At 38.8% G+C, this 18,123-nt stretch overlaps 1 protein-coding gene across 1 annotated transcript in view; it reads right to left on the reverse strand.

The window, feature by feature from the left end:
- Positions 1–5,626: 5,626 nt before the first annotated feature.
- The window catches only part of LOC126284441 (bicaudal D-related protein homolog), a 494,335-nt gene continuing 481,838 nt past the window's right edge, over positions 5,627–18,123 (reverse strand). The window contains exons 7-9 of the mRNA XM_049983362.1: positions 15,657–15,878; positions 11,720–11,977; positions 5,627–6,263 (exon numbers count right to left, since the gene is read on the reverse strand). Of these exons, the coding sequence (XP_049839319.1) occupies positions 6,108–6,263; positions 11,720–11,977; positions 15,657–15,878 (636 nt within the window). The 3' untranslated portion in view covers positions 5,627–6,107. The remainder of the gene's footprint in view (positions 6,264–11,719; positions 11,978–15,656; positions 15,879–18,123) is intronic.

Below are 18,123 nucleotides of genomic sequence, written 5' to 3' on the forward strand. Positions count from 1 at the left end.
TAGTGATGGGCATGATAAAACATCCTGTGAAACTTTACTAAATGCCTTCCCTGAAAACTAACTAGAACAGAGAGACAGGAACTCCACTCATGATGGACACTTATTAGATCTAATGGCAACAAACAGACCTGATGTGTTTGAGGATGTCCACATGAAACTGGTATCTGTGACCATGACATAACATGGCAACAGTAATTACCAAAGTACAACTAAATATGTTCAGCAAAGTAGATAAAAAACTGAAAGTGTCATATTTCAATGAGGAACATGAAACATAGGCACAAAACAAATTTTAGGGCTATAGATGGAGACATGCTGAATGGAATGCATTTGGCTGTCGAGAGAGCAATGTGTGATGCCTTCAGTGACTACTATAGCAGAATATTGTCAAATTATCTTTCACAGAATCCAAAGAAATTCTGGTCATATGTAAAGGCTGTTAGTAGCACTAAAGTTAGTCTTCAGTCCCTAGCAAATGAGACAGAAACTGAAACTGAGGGTAAAAAGGAAAAGCCAGGAAAATTTGCCTAATTCAATCCTTGTACCACTGAAAAGAGGAATGAAACAAGTATCAGCATCAGTGGCACTGAGAAACAAATCATGGAATCCCTGTCAGATTCTGTACTGTATTTGCAGCTGAGTTATACTCTCTTATAACTATAGTCTAGCATAGATCTCTCAAACAAAAAACTGTTCCCAGTTCTTGGAAAAAGGCATGGGTCACACCTGCTTACAAGAAAGGTCGTAGAAGTGATCCACAAAACTACTGTCCAATACCCTTGACATTAATTTGTTGTAGAATCTTAGAACTTATTCTGAACTCAAACATAATCAGGTATGTTGCACAGAATGACCCCCCTCAGGGCCAACCAGCTTGGATTTGGGAAACAATGATCATGTGAAACCCAGCTCGCACTTTTCTCTCATGAAATCTTCAGATCAAAGCAATCAGCCAGATTCTGTATTTCTTTATTTCCAAAAAGTACCAAATATATGCTTATTGTCAAAAGTATGATCATATGGAGTATCAAGTGAAATTTTTGATTGAATTGAAGACGATTTGGTAGGGAGGATGCAGCATATTATCTTGGATGGAGAGTCATTGTCAGATGTAGAAGTAACTTTGGGTGTGCCCCAGAAAAGTGTGTTGGGACCCTTGCTGGACATGTTGTACATTAATGATCTTGCAGACAATATTAATAGCAAAACAGATTTTTTGCAGATGACACAGTTATCTATAATGAAGTACTATATGAAAGAAGCTGTACAAATATTCAATCAGATATTGATAATCTTTCAGAGTAGTGCAGAGATTGGCAACTGTTCAGAAATGTAAAATTTTGCACTTCACAAAACAAAAAAAGGAGATGCCTATGACTGTAATATCAATGTGTAACTGTTGGAATTGGCCAATTCATGCAGATACCTGGGTGTAACACTTTGCAGTGATATACGAAGACAGTAACTTGTTCTTGAAAGAACAGTTACTGTTGATGACCGTGCAGCTTTTCCCTGCAATAAGTGATGACTAACTGAAAACCTCAGCTGGTGACAGGTGTTGTTGATATACCTCGATGTGGACAGCTGAAAATGTGTGCCCCGACCAGGACTCGAACCCGGGATCTCCTGCTTACATGGCAGACGCTCTATCTATCTGAGCCACCGAGGACACAGATGAATAGCGCGACTGCAGGGACTTATCCCTTGCATGTTTCCCGTGAGACTCGCATTCCCAACTGTCCACAATTCTACATATGTATTGTACCTTATAGACATTTGCCCACTCACTCATTACTCGTGCACACTTTGGCGATTCCCGTAAGAGTCTGGGCAACCTGTGTGCATTCGCACAGATGAAGGTCAATGGCTAGGTAGCCTTTCTCTCTCTCCCTCTCTCACTCCCTCCCTCCCTCTCTCTCCCCCCCCCCCCCCCCCCCTTCCCCACTGTGTGGGTATGGGTGGGCAAATGTCTATAAGGTACAATACATATGTAGAATTGTGGACAGTTGGGAATGTGAGTCTCACGGGAAGTGTGCAAGGGATAAGTCCCTGCCGTCGCGCTATTCATCTGTGTCCTTGGTGGCTCAGATGGATAGAGCGTCTGCCATGTAAGCAGGAGATCCCGGGTTCGAGTCCTGGTCGGGGCACACATTTTCAGCTGTCCACATCGAGGTATATCAACAACACCTGTCACCAGCTGAGGTTTTCAGTTCGTCATCACTTTACAGGGATATGAAAAGGAATGATTACAAAGTTTCAGTCATTGATAAAGCTGTTGGTAGACTTTGGTTAAAAGTTACTCCTGTGACCAGTTCCAGAATATTGCTGAAGTGTGTGGGACCTTTACTAGGCAGGACTGACAGAATATATCAAAGGTTTGTTTTACCTATGGGAGAGTGCCACAAAGATACTGAAGGAACTGAACCAGAAGACTCTTGAAGATATATGTAAGCTATCCCACAGATGTCTGCTAACAAAATTTCAAGAACTAGCTTTAAATGGTGGCTCTAGGAATATACTACAAACCCCTACATACCACTCACATAGGGACTGTGGGAATAAGATTAGAATAATTATTATATGCACCAAGGCATTCATACAATCATTCTTCCTTCTCTCCATACATGAATGGAACAGGAAGGAACAATAATAACTGGTACAATGGGGTGTACTCTCTGCCATGTACTTCATAGTGGTTTTATAGGGTGGTGGTAAGTTCCTATGGGACCAAACTAACTTACACTAAGGACAACACACACACCCATGCCCAAGGGCGGACTCGAATCTCTGACGGGGGAAACTGCGTGAACCATGGCAAGGACCCTCAGACCACGCAGCTACCCTTAGCGGCATGGTGGTTTTCAGAATATAGATGTAGATGTAATACTGCAACATCACTCATGGATGCCAAGATAGGATTGGGAGAGGTTGCAGACAACAGCTGCTGGGAACACTTACAGATATTGATTTGGTGGTCTGTTTTCTTCGAGATAAAAAAATCTAAGATTTATTCCAGCTCTAACACCTGGACTTACAATAATTAGACAGGTGTTAATACTAGAGGTAAAAGCTGGCTGTTGTTTCCTACCCTTTCTAGAGAAAGTGAGATTTGTAGCTATGGTTCACCTTTACACTTTGGTACCTTATCATGAATGCCCTTTATAAATAACTTTACCCAGAGAAGATGGAACCCCACTTTACTGAAATATTCCCTAAGATCTCACATTCCAAATCCTTATGAACTTTCTTTCCAGAAGCTCAACTGGTGACATTTAAAGAGCAAATAATGAGTTGTAGGTGTTGACTCATTAAACTAAACATTAAGAAAACACAAAACTTCTATATAGAACTAAGACCAGCTATAGAGCAAAAGACTGCATTTTTACTCCCTTTATTGATTGCTGTAACATGGCATATGTGGTTAACACTAACTGTATTGATCAGTACCAAGTCAACCTGCATATTGGATATCACAATTGTGTGATGTACTTGTATGTTGTGCACATTGACTGATTTCTATATGCATGTTGTTACTTCTGCATAAATTGTAATTTGGCTTCTATTCAGTTTCTTTATGCAAATTAAAGAAAATTCTTGTAATTGTCAACATATCAATAATTGTGGAATCAAATCTTAACTTTTTCCACACCAGATGTTGTACATGGAACAGAATGCACTTCACACACAAAAACTGAAATTATTATACTAATTAAATAAAATGTTCAAAGTAATTAAACTGTAATCAAATCATGAGTTGAAAGTATCGTTAACGAAATTCTCATGAAACTGAAACATATTCTTGATTGAGATTATAACAACGAATTTCCTACAGCATACGGTAGTTCATGTTGTTTGTAACTTTTTGCAAAACTATAATATTTCATTTATGATTAGTCTGTATAATCTTTTCCGTAATAGAAGATGGACCCATTGAATAGAATATTTGCAATAAAATGTTCTGTAATGTATGCCTCACAAAATCTGTTCAGTTTACAGTATCTAAAATTTTATAACTATGATGTTAATTTCCAGAAATTTTGTGGCTAAAATTTATTAGTTATCTTAGCAAAACTATAGGTAGAATCAGTAAAAGTAATGTATTTTGTTGGAAAACTAACACTGCAAATATATACTTGGACTTACTCCGTAGATGTACATCGTAAGATGCTAAATAAATAAATAAATAAGTACATGTGATGACAGAGGGTATTTGAGATGACTTGGTAGAGAGCACATGCACAGTCTTTCTGAAGCTCAATTGATTTGTCTATCCCAGTGAGTGTAATTGTTCTGAAGAACAATGTAATTTTTTTCAATATATTGAAAATTAAGAATAAATATCTGGAGTATGTCATTTGGCAGTTAGAATGCTACATGCATATTCTAACATATGGAAATGAGCTCATGTACAAAAATTTCAACTGCAGTGGTGATACAGATGAGTTATTGGCTACTGGCAATTGTTTGAAAGTCCAAGTCGTCCAAGTCAAAATCAAAATTCTAGTAATTTCAAGCTTGGTGTATCTTGGTGGATCCTAAAATATGACTCAGGGTACTTAAACTGCCTTGTGTTCCTTTTGATTAACTAATGCTGTCACTTTAACTGTACAACATACTGCTCAAATGCAGGTGACCATTTGCAGCTAGTTCTTTAGGTTAAATACTAGTTACTAATTTAATTAAGTAATAATTTATGTATCCTGTCAATTGGGCTCAACTTCTATCATAAACCTGAGTTGTCTTTCAGAGCATTGTTGAACGTGTTGCACTTGGTGCAAAAGCTAACTTGCATGTAATACTAATAGGAATATAGTAAATTTTACTTTATGATGAGCTTGTTGAGGGCTGCAGTGGTTGTGAGTCATGCAGACAGCAAAAGTATTTGAGGTTATAGTCTACTTTTGAATGAGACTTTCTGGCCTCAGGAATCAGCAGTAACTCTGACAGGCCAAAAGATGATTACAGAGAATGTGCATTCCTCTCATCAATAATTTGTTAACACCAATATGTTGTTTAATCTGGCAAAAAAGTAACCAAACTGAAGCCCAATTGTTGAAGTAAGATGACAATTTTTGTCATATTTCATTGCTTCTTAAATCCATAAAAATCATAGTAGTAGTAGCTGGCTTGTATCCCATCTGTGGAATAGAATTGTGACTTAGTTAAAAACCAAGCAGAAGTGTTAATAGTTGTAGGTACTTTTCATTTGCAACGTAATTCAATGAGGTATCAGTTTTTCTAGGTTGTAAATGGGACTCTTAAGCCAAGTTTAATTTGTAGATGTATTAAATCTTTTAATGTTAAACATTTAAGGTAATTATTCGGGATAAATACTCTGATTGTGCACATACAGTTCATGTAATAGTCATAAACATGTACAAATGAGAAATTTAATAAAACAGTTTAATCAGATTTTTGCATACTTAACAAAGTTATAGTAATTGCACTTGTGGTACTTTAATAATCTAAGATTTTAAGAATCCAGATTATCTTAAATTTTTCACATTTTTTTGTACTCAATGCATTTTAGTTAGAATGTAATGGCTGTAAGCCACATTTAAACTGCATTTCTTTGATTGCATACCTTCAAATCTAAAATGTGATTTAAAACAATTTCATGAAAAAGTGAATTAAAATTAATTTATTTACATAAACTAGCATAATTCTATGCTAGATAATTTGATATACACACTAATTCTGCCTATTGCACACAGATAACATTATTAAATACATATTATTACATCATGTACAAAAATAATTTATATGGTACAGTAGTGTTCGTAAAATGTTTCAGCTTAAAAATAAAAGTGGAACCTTTTGGTACATGGTAAACTTTTTGTTATCAACGACAACTATACAATCTAAATCCAATCAACAACAAGTAAGTAACATTTTGTTTTATGTACAATGAAGAGATTTTGACTTTCCATGTTAAATAGAAACAGTTTTATTTTCTGATGCTGTGGTTTTGAGATCATTTTTGTATTTTTATTCACTTGCCAATAAACTATATAAATACATACAACAGTTAATTATACCATGGTTGGTGCTCAAGTTCATGCTTGCTGCATTGGACATATTCAGTAGGATAATCTTTAATTTTTGTCTCATCGCTGGAACAGACCAAAGAGACGACGAGAGGGTGCTCGCTTCTTGCTAGATGAACTGGCACTACTAGAACTGCTACTTTCATAATCGCTAGTGTTAGCTTGGTTTGTTAACTTATGTTTCATCTGCTCATCAAGTAATGCTTGCATATCCATCTGTAACAGAAAAACATGAGAATTACAATTTTCAGTAATTGGTTGTCCAAATGTAGTTATTTGCTTTTTTAAATTTTTTTTCTACAGAAGTCACAGTAACCAGTTCCCATACATTTTTTGCAGTCAATGTATTTATTGTAAGGGGAAAGATGATCATGCCAATAACAAGTTTTTTCGTGCTAACCTTGTACCTAAAATTGTTTTAATGAAAGTGTAATAATCTATTATTTTCACATGGAAATGTGTAAGAAACCAGAATTGTTTCTATTTTTTTACTATTGTGATACCCGCTCTTCCTTAACACAGCAACTCAGTGCGTCATTATTTATTAATGTTTGTATAATAGGTGACTCTTTTTATAAGCTGTCTGCATCAGATAACCAGAATTTAAAATTAACGACATAAAAATAGTCCAATGTTCATGGCATAAGTCCCTCATTAAAGTCATAATATATGTCACTGAAAATATGAATCCAACCACAGTATGTCCCATAAAAATCCAAATCACGCTAGTTCTATAGTGGGAAGAGATTTACAGCTGGAATACCACATCACATGCAGTTCCAGCATCTTAACTGTTGCATGTCATGAAACAGTAAAATGTTTTTGCCTTCTTGGGCTCTGTAATCACAGAAGCACTTAGTACAGTGTAACACTAGTTTCTCATCTGCAGTGTGCATGCATAGTTATAAAAAGTTTGCAAATAAATTTTTGTTGTAATTGTTGTCGTAGTCTTCAGACCAGAAACTGGCTTGATGCAGTGCTCCATGCTACTCTATCCTGCTCAAGCTTCTTAATCTCCAAGTAACTACTGCAACCTACATCCTTCTGAAACTATTTAGTGTATTCAGCTCTTGGTCTCCCACTACGATTTTTACCCTCTACACTGCCCTCCATTACTAAATTGGTGAACCCTTGTTGCCTCAGCACATGTCCTACGAACCAATCCCTTCTTCTAGTCAAGTTGTGCCACAAACTTCTCTTCTCCCAAATTCTATTCAGTACCTCCTCATTAGTTACGTGATCTACCCATTTAATCTTCAGCATTCTTCTATAGCACACATTTCAAAAGCTTCTATTCTCTTCTTGTCCTAACTATTTATTGTCCATATTTCACTTCCATACATGACTACACTCCATGCAAATACTTTGAGGAAAGGCTTGCTGACACTTAATTCTATATTCAATGTTAACAAATTTCTCTTCTCCAGAAACGCTTTCCTTGCCATTGCCAGTCTACATTTTATATCCTCTTTACTTTGACCATTATTTGTTATTTTGCTCCCCAAATAACAAAATTCATTTACTACTTTAAGTGCCTCATTTCCTAATCTAATTTCCTCAGCATCACCATATTTGACTACATTCCATTATCCCTGTTTTGCTTTTGCTGATATCCATCTTAATGAAATTTTGATTCTGGTGCTGAAAAAAATGTGTACCAGCCTTCCACCATGATAATAGTGGACAGCCACAGTCGGCAACAGCCAATTGCACTCATGTATTCAAAATATGTGACGTCATACAACTGCGTAGGAGCTGACAGAAACGGAATTTTGCTGTAGACAGTATCAACCCAGAGTGTGAATCTGACATTCAACAAACCTAAGATCCTCTCTGAAAATCAGGTTTTAAAGTAAAATCTCTTCACCATGGCATAATAACCTGGAATATTTTATAAATTGTAACAATTCCAGCCATGACAGTTTATTTGTAAAATGTAAATTTTTACATCGCTCATAAAATGTGCTACCAAACTTTAGGAAAAAAGCTATGTTTCTTCCCAGCAGAATTTTGGCAGTACTGCACAAATGCACTCTCAGCTTTGTGTGCAGGTGCTGGCTCTAACTCTAGTTATGTGCTGGGACAAATCAAACTTCAGGAAAGACATTATAGTTTGAGGAAGTTGCAAAAGCAAGGATGATACATATGACTGAAATTAACTTAATATGACAAATGAAAACACGAAATTCATAGGATAATGGAAATGTGTATGATCTTCAACTTTGAGAATTATTTTCTTGTTGGACTCCTGAATCTCATGGCATGAAATCAAGGAAGGTATGGATATGTTTCTGTGTAATTCCCTTCTACATGGAAAATCCAGGGTGGAATGTAACAGTATTATGAAAGGGATAGTTGCTACTCGCCATATAGTGCGGCTGCTGAGTCGCAGACAGCCACACCAAAAAGACTGACACAAAATAAGCTTTCAGCCAACAAGACCTTTGTCAAAAATAGACATCCCGATGCATACACACACACACACAAATGCAACTCACACATACATGACCACAGTCTCTGGTAGCTGAAGCCAGACTTTGAGCAGCAGCAGCAGCAGCAGTGCATGGTGGGGGACGCAACTGGGTGGGGGTAATGAGGCTGCGGTGGAGATGGGAAGAGAAAGTAGGGTAGCAGTGGGAGATGGTGAAGTGCTGCTGGGGGTGTGCAGGAGTTAGGTGGAGAGAGAGATAGTAAGGCAGCTGGGTGCAGTCGGGAAGCTAGACGGAGGGCAGGTGAGAGGGGCGGGTGAGAGAGACAGGGTGGGGGGGGGGGGGGGAGGGAGGGTTAACAGGAAAAGAGAGAAGTAAAGACTGGGTGCATTGGTAGCATAGAGGGGTGTGTAGTGCTGGAATGGGGACAGGGAAGGAGCTGGATGGGTGAGTAAAATGACAAAGTCAGGAGGGTTACAGGAATGTAGGATATATTGCACGGAGAGTTCCCATCTGTGCAAAGTTCAGAAAAGTTGGTGTTGGTGGGAAGGATGCATATGGCACATGTTGTGAAGCAGTCATTGAAATGAAGAATGTCATGTTGGGCAGCATGCTTAGCAACAGTGTGGTCCAGTTGTGTCTCGGCCACAGTTTTTCAGTGACCATTCACGCAGACAGACAGCTTGTTAGTTGTCACACCCACATAGAAGGCACCATTGTGACGTGTGTGTGTGTGTGTGTGTGTGTGTGTGTGTGTGTGTGTGTGTGTGTGTGTGTGTGTGTTTTATAAAGGCCTTCTTGTTTTATTTTGTGTCAGTCTTTTTGTTGTGGCTATCTGCGACTCAGCATCTCTGCTATGTGGTGAGTAGCAAATATCCTTTCCAAAATATTGTTACATCCCCTTTTCAATGGCTTGTATAAGAGAACATGAAGCATTGATAGTGACTATTGGAACTCCAAGCCAATGAACTATGCCAAATATATTTCTTGAAGAAAGGTGTGTGTATGTGTATTAAAATTTCACCCTTGTAGACTGAAGCTGGTTGCACCAGGAGCCAATTTCACATAAATCCCGCAACACCCTCACCACCTTCAAATCATTGTCCACTTAGTACTTCTTTAAGCATCCTAATCATATGAAAATCACAGGACGATAGGTCCAGGCATTAGGGAGGATGATGAAGCTGAGTCCACTACATTTCTTCAAGTTTTGAGACCCTTAGAGTTACAGTAAAGAGCCTGGAATTTGTAAGAGGGTGGCCTTTCACATCGGCTGGTCTTGTCTTTTGTGGCAATATGCATCCCTCGTCTGCCTCAACAGCTCACAGTAATAAGAAGCACTTGTTGTGCCTCGCTGGTGCAAAAATTCAAAACCATGCCAGTTGAAGGAAACAGTTAAAGACAGCCTTGTCAGCTGACACTTGAGCCTTGGCTTTCATTGGGGCTGACTCCCCTTTACTCGTGGTGTACCCATGTTTTGCCGCAAGTGATGATCTCAACTCAAAAATATGTCATACTATTTCACAAACCTTGCTGTGAGCCTCTGATAGACCTGCAAACTTCTCAACTTCTGATCTACAGTCAAAAGGTGAGGGACCCATCTGATGCAAACATTACAAACTTTAGAACATTTGTGATGATTGCTTGATAGCTCCCCCAACTTATTCCAACCTATTCCTCAATTTCATCCATCGATCTTCTTCAAGAACATCTTGGACTGTGGGATTTTATTGTCTGTTATGCTGGGCTGTGAGCAGCAATTGTGCTTCTTATTTCCCACTCGTTTTCACCCTTTCTGGTGCTCTTTATGTCAACACACAGCTACTTGACAGTGCCCAGACTGTGTAGTCGGTCTCTGAAAAATGTCCATTGCTTGCTTGAGCTCCTTCACTAGCAAGAAATTTTATAATTATTCATTCTGCAATGCAGGGAATGTTGAATGGTCAGCTCTGCCCCCCTTCTGATCCCTCTCCCTTCCAAGCTTTCTAGAAGTATCGGCCCAGTTCTGCCAAACATAGACACTCATAAACCAGATTTTTGTTCCTATTTGACTTACCCTTGTAGAAGCAGATAGTCATAAGTACTCAATCCAGTTTGCCACTCATTATGTCTGCCATGGGATTTGTGTGTCCACTGCAATCTTACGTATTTATAGTGTCTGGGCTGACCCTATGGCTAACATGTCACCAATGCCAGCCGCAGAAGACTGTGTCAAACTGTAAGCCCCTACACGTTCACACCTATTGCAGTCTGCCAGTGTAGTAGCAATGCTTTCTATGAAACGATGTGATATTGGATGGTTCAGTATCCCCTCATTGTTTTATATTGCGCTCCATCCACTGGTTCACATGTGTCACTGTTATACCAAAATACATGGTATGTGCTGGGGTTTCATGGGGCGCAAACATATTTCCTGCGGGCCAGTCATTCTACCCCATATGAACTCAGTAACATCACGATATCATCACAATTGATGTTGCGTGGTTGACAGGTTCTCCCTGTCATATTTCCACTTAATATGATCAGTGTTCACCTTTTCGGTCTCACAAAACTGGGTGCTGCAAATGCCTGCACATAAATCATATTTCTGCAGTGACAGGTACACTGTTCCACACAATCTCTAAGTTAGGATTCATTTTTGAATTTTCAGTTTTTTCCAAATATTGATATAGAATCTCTCGTTTCAACCTCTGGTGTCTGTGAAATTGAGTACCTGAATATGTTAAGTGCACTGTCTAGAAGAATATTAAAAATTTTATTTCTAATTTATTGTTCATTTACTTTTGTCTCATAATACTTCACTCATGTTGAAAATAGTGGATTGTATGCTAACAGTGGTGTGACACTGACTTGAAGGTTTCAGTGTAATGTGATCTTCGCCATTACCTACATCATCATCTTAACCCCAAATTTTCAAGGCCTCAGAGAAGCATTTGACATAGACAAGTTAGAAGTTAGCTTGATATTGGCGCTGAATAGATTAATTACAATAGCAAAGAAATCACAGCATATAGAGATACATCATTGAACCAAAAGAGAATTGGAAGCTGATAGGGAAAGATATTATGTGTGACACACACACACACACACACACACACACACACACACACACACACACACACACACACACAGAGAGAGAGAGAGAGAGAGAGAGAGAGAGAGAGAGAGAGAGAGAGAGAGAGAACAGGGTTTTGCCATATGTCTATACTGAAATATTTTGCTTTGTTGATATATAATACTTACCTGCCACTGCTCAAGTTGTTGGCTGAGTTCCACTTTCTGCTGAATGGCTTCCAAGAGTTGACTGTTAACCTGCATCACATCGATGCGAGTGCGGGCCAGTTCCACCTCAGTGGCATTCTTACGTGCAACTGCACCATCACGTACTTGCCATGCCTTATTTATAATTTCATCACGTGCCAGGTGTGTATTTTGCAGATCAAGTCTGGCCTGATCACGTTCCTCTTTTGCTGCTAGCAGTTCTGCTTCACGGACACTAAGCTGTAATAGAGTTTAATTTATTTCCTCAATACATTTTCTTATGAAAATGCATCCAGTATGCTAGTGTCAAAATTAAGGTTTCAGATACAGCATGTTGGTAAACTGAAAGTGAGCCACAGTGATGAGAGAAAGTGGCGTTTCACAGAAGAGCACCTCACCTGCCTGCCATACAGGATGACTAAGAATCACTTTGCTGTCTAACATAGCAGTGCATTGTATGGTAGTTTATATAGATTTTGTTAACATGTGTTTCTTGCATTAGTTACTAATTTCTGTATTATGTTTATTGTTAACACATTTAGGGCCAGTATAAGACAGTGAAGCAACCTGTAGTTGCTCCTTGTGATGTAGCTGGGTAGAGAGAGTGGAGACTTTCCTGCTCACACTTCAGTTTACTCACAAACTAAAATTATTTGATAATTCTGAAAAATATGAAAATTAACAGATATGTAATATTTACACGCTTCAGTCAAATTGTCAATAAATCTGTATTTTTAGTAAACTGTTGAAGGATACATAAACATTGGATGGTGTTATATGGCACTGGGTATTATATTAAATTGCACAAAAAAGCAATGTTGGTGTCTAAGAAATAGATGCTACATTAAGAAAAAAATATTGATCACTCTGTTTTGAAACAAATTCTGATTCAGTCACTACACCCCAATTTTCATCAAACATACTCATGCTCTCTCTCTCTCTCTCTCTCTCTCTCTCTCTCTCTCTCTCTCTCTCTCTCTCTCTCTCTGTCTCTGTGTGTGTGTGTGTGTGTGTGTGTGTGTGTGTGTGTGAGTGTGTGTGTGTGAGAGAGAGAGAGAGAGAGAGAGAGAGAAAATTCAGAAATACATACATTTCATTTTTTGTGAAAGAGAATATCTCTGTATCATGTGAAATCACAGGCTGTGTACTATTGTTAGTCTGGCTGCCACATATACCACTCAGATACATCATCATCATTTAAGACTGATTATACCTTTCAGTGTTCAGTCTGGAGCATAGTCCCCCTTATAAAATTCCCCCATGGTCCCCTATTCAGCACTAACATTGGTGCCTCTTCCGGTGTTAAGCCTATTACTTCAAAATCATTCTTAACCGGATCCAGGTACCTCCTCCTTGGTCTGCCCCGACTCCTCCTACCCTCTATTGCTGAACCGAAGAGTCTTTTGGGTAACCTTGCTTCTCCCATGCATGTAACATGACCCCACCATCTAAGCCTGTTCGCCCTGACTGCTAACATCTATAGATGCAGTTGCACCTAAAACACAGCTATCTATATTGTTGAGGCATGCAAGCCAACCTGATGTGGCAGATTCACAGTTCATGGAAGAAAGGGGGGAACATAAAAATGTAGCAAGTGAAGTGGCAAAAGGAAATAAAGACATCTTAAAAATTAAACTCGTAGAAAGTGGAACATGACCAAGCTGTAGAAGCATGTTGTGTACAGGAAAATTGGAAAAAAACCTGTGGAGAAGATAAAAGTTATGTTGAGCAATAGTACGCAAGAAAGCTGAGATCAACTTGGTGCATTGCTGAGATTGTGGCAGCTCTAAGTTTCTTACACTGTCTACCCCAAATCAGCTACAAATTTAAACATGTGTTCTTCCTGCATTGCTGTATAATTGCAATAATTAGTGTTTTGGTACTTGTTTCCTTCCTGATGTAGCAGTTTTAATGGTCAATAGTGCATATAGAAGTGGAAGCAACTCTAAGACAGTATTACATGAAGGAAAGAGGAAGTGGGTATTAGGTGAGCAAGATATATGACACTCTGAGAATAATTTGACACAGCAGCTTTATTAGGCAACTTTTCCTCAATTATAATAAGATTCTTGAGAGAACTGATCATGCCAAAATTGTTCTATCCTGGTCTGCAGGATACATAAGACAAATGAAATACCCTCAGGTTTCAAAAAGAATGAAATAGTGTTAATTCCAAAGCACAAAGATATATTACTGAACTATCAGTTTAATGATCAATGGTTGCAGAAGGCTAGATTGAACAGGTAGAAGCCGAGTTTAAAGAGAATGTTTCAGTTTTGTTGAAATGTAGTAATATATGAGGGAACACTTATCTCAGAAGATAAGACAAATATAGACTTATAGCTTTTGTACATTTAGAGAAAGCTTCTAACAACCCTTTACCATTGAACATCAATGCAAAGTCAGTCCTATTTGCAGATGACACTTCAGTGCTGACTGAAAAAAAATAGCTCTGCAGAAATCACTGACTGTGTTGTAAACACTTCAGATTCTCTGGAATCGGGTTTCCAATTAAATGGTCTGAAACTAAACATTACAAAAACACAACTCACACACTTCAAAACAAAATGATCTAAACCAAATCAGATCTATGTCCTACATAAAAATGAGAAAATAGAACCAGCAAGAACAGTGAAATTCTTAGGACTGAGCTTGTACAAAAACTTAAGCTGGCAGGCACACTCAGAATATTTAGTCAACAAACTAAGTAGCCTTTCTTTTACAATGGGAATATTACATGATGTAATAGACATGGACAGCCAAAAAATTGTGTACCATAATTACTCTGAATCTGTCATTTTTTGGGGTAATTCAAGTTATATGGTATGGATATTAAAACTTCAAAAAAGAATCATTAGGAAGATGTGTGCCGCACATCCAAGAACCTCATGTCTCCCATTGTTTAAAAAACTAAATATATTATCTGTCCTGTCACTATACATTTTTGAACTCCTAATTTTTCTGTACAGTAAACCTGAACTTTTCAAAGAATTTCACCTCAAGCACACTTACACAACTAGACAAAAACAAAATTTTATGCTCCCTCCACAACAATTAAAGCTATATTCTTTGACTCCTCAATACATTAGCATGAAAATATACAATTAGTTAAAGGGCTGTGATATTCTGAGCATGGAAATTGGTCATCTAAAGAAAAAGAGAGGAGGAAAAGACTGTAGGTGCATTGGTCTGATAGGAGGCATGTGTGGAGTGGGAGCAGGGAATGGGATATGGGACAGGGGCTAGTGAAGGTTGAGGCCAAGAGGGTTACAGAAATGAAGTATATGTTGTAGAGAGAGTTCCCACTTACACAGCTCAGAAAAGCTAATGTTGGTAGGTATAATACAGGTGGGAACTGTCTCTACAATACATCCTTTCTTACTCTCTGTCCTCCACCAACCTTCCCCCACACCAAAACTACACACCCCTTCCATCTCACCAATGCACCTACATACTAGTCTTTCCCCCTTCTCTACTTCTCTATTCCTCTCTCCTCCACTCTCCCTTCTCATTCCAACTTCTGCTCCCCCTCCCTACTTCCCTCCAGCACAACTTTCTGACACTGTATCTAGTGGCCCATCCTGTCCCCAACATGTCCCTGCACAGCTCCATACGCAGTACAGCCTCTTACCTCACCCCTACCTTGCTGCTACGCCTACCCATTCCCATCCGATGCCTTTTCCTTACCCCCATCACTCTCTCTAGCAGACTTCTGCTCACATCAGGTATAGTTAATCACAGTCTTGAAAAATAAAGATTTTAATTAGTGTGCAGTGGATTCATTATAGAACATTTTGGATGTCAAGTTGGTTATCATTGTCTTAGAATTATCTGAATTATTTTAGTACCAGTAACTGAAAATCATTTTTTACAACATACACATACTTTAATTTTTAACCAGTGTAACTGCCATACATACTTTACTCTTGAGTTGCAGCACCTCATCAGTTCGTTTTCGCAGGTCTTCGGTACGCTCTTGCAGCTGGCGCTCTGTCTTTTCAAGTGATTCACGGGTTCGGTGAAGCTCGACTTCCATCTCCAGTACACTGCCAGTACCACTGCTGCAGCTGGACTCTCGTCGTCCCCCTGGCTCGCAAAGTAATGTCATCAGCTCTGACATCGCACCAGATAACATTCCGGGCTGAAATATGACAATTTTTAGTTCACCAGAAGTAGTATTGGAAACAAAAATGAAACTTCTGAATTAATTCTTTAACATTGGCAGTAGGATCATTTGAAAGTTAAATACATGCATAAAATATAAAACTGCAAACCATGTCCAAATTTGAAGGTTGGAGATTACTTCTTGGAAGCTGCAGGCATGATAGCCTGCAAGCTAAACTGTAAATGATGATTGTATTTCAATTGAAATTATTAGAGCTGGAGGAGGCACAAAAATAAAATAAAATAACCCCATCACAAAATTGAAATTTTCTGGCTAAATAAAACTTTGGTTTGGAACATGAACATACAGTCTTGCCTATCACAGGCAATTCTCTTAGTGACAGCTATCCAGGCAGCCTCAAAACTTCACTTTCTCCAGTACTTCTCTCCTACCTTCCATATTCATAGATGCTGGTAAGAGTAACGTTCACAACAGACAAGGTTCCAAGTTCCAGTACCAGTCCAGTGCACAGTTTTATTCTACTTAAGTTTCAACAATGTGCACAGTACATTGCAAAGTGAAAATTTTATGCTATTTACAGAATGTTTGTTGAGGAGCACAATTCTTCAAAATTATTTCAGCCCAGTTTAAATTGTTACCATATAGGATAGACAGAAGACATCAAAGAGGTTCAAAGGAGGAAAGCTCACTTTGTATTATTGTGGAATAGGAGAGAGAGCATCAGAGGTAAGATATGTGAGTTTGGATGGCAGTCATCAAAACAAAACATTTTTCAGGTGCCAAGATCTTTGCACACAATTTCAATCTTTAACTTTGTTCTCTGAGTGCAAGAATATTTTGTTGAGTCCCACCTACATAAGGAGAAATGAGCATTGCAATAACATGAGGTAAATCAAATTTTACACTGAAAGATTTAGGTGTTTGTTTTTCCCACATACTATTCAAGAGTGAAATGGTTGAGAAATAGTCTGAAAGTGATTCTGTGAACCCTCTGCAAAGCACTTAAGTGTGAATTGCATCATAGCTATGTAGATGAGAACATTGCTGTAATTGTTATGCTTCCCAAGAAAGGAGTCTAACAAGTAAAAAAGAACTATAGAGTTACTACCTTCTTTTCTGTGATAAGCATCAATAACATCTTCACCAATTGAGCAGAAAAACTATCAATTTTCAATCAATCAAAGAAACAAATTGGCTTTTCAATTACTCACAGTCCAGTGGATCATGTTCAAGTAATGAAGAAATTACAGAACATCATAATGAGCATGCATTTCACCCTCAGTGTATGATCTAAAAAAAATCTAAGAAAGCTTTATAGTCAGTTTCAGCAAAAAACTGTAGTAACAGCTCTGGACACAACATATTGCTTCAAGTTGGTTTACTGGATGGTATACAAGGATCATTCAAAAGGTAAAGACCATTTTGAGCTTATGAGCCATACAATTCCACTTCCATCCTGACCACCAAGTCATAGACCTTCCTAATCATTAGTACCAATATGATGTTAACAAGCAGGAATGGTCATTGACTGTTTATTTGTTTGATTTTGAAATGTGCGACAAAATTAATGATATTCTAATATGGTTTCTGAATGAATAAAACATTCTTGGTTTTCCAGCCGCGTCAATTCAAATAAAATGCTCTAGCTTTCGATGGCCATCTCTGCCATCGTCGTCAGGAGGTCACTGACTGCTGGGGCTGTTAGGGTCTCTCGCTTATAAAGGCATGATGACATCATCAGCAGCCAATCAGATCGATCCAATGTGGCGGGTGCACGTAAGTCGACCCGGGCAGCTCGTGGCAGCACCGGTGACATCAGGTGACGCCACGTTTGAAACTGCTGCTCCCGCATTGCGCATCTGTCTCTGCTTTCTTTTGATGTCCAACGCCCATCCCCATGCCCTGCTGAGTGTGTACCCTGGTCTCTCAGACATAAGATACAGTTCGAAAATACAAAAGTGTTGACTCGTGCTTCTACATATTGGGGCTCCGTTATAAAGGAAGGGGCTGACATTCACTTAAACAACAACAATTTCAACAGAGACCAGGGATACACACTCAGCAGGGCATAGGGATGGGCGTTGGACATCGAAAGAAAGCAGAGACAGATGAGCGACGCAGGAGCGGCAGTTTCAAACGTGGCACCTGCCCCTGGCGCCACCTGACGTCACCGGTGCTGCCACGAGCTGCCCGGGTTGACTTACGCGCGCGCACCCCATTGGATCGATCTGATTGGCCGCGGATGATGTCATCATGCCTA

Source organism: Schistocerca gregaria, chromosome 8 (genome assembly GCF_023897955.1).
Source record: "Schistocerca gregaria isolate iqSchGreg1 chromosome 8, iqSchGreg1.2, whole genome shotgun sequence".
Classification (NCBI taxonomy): domain Eukaryota; kingdom Metazoa; phylum Arthropoda; class Insecta; order Orthoptera; family Acrididae; genus Schistocerca; species Schistocerca gregaria.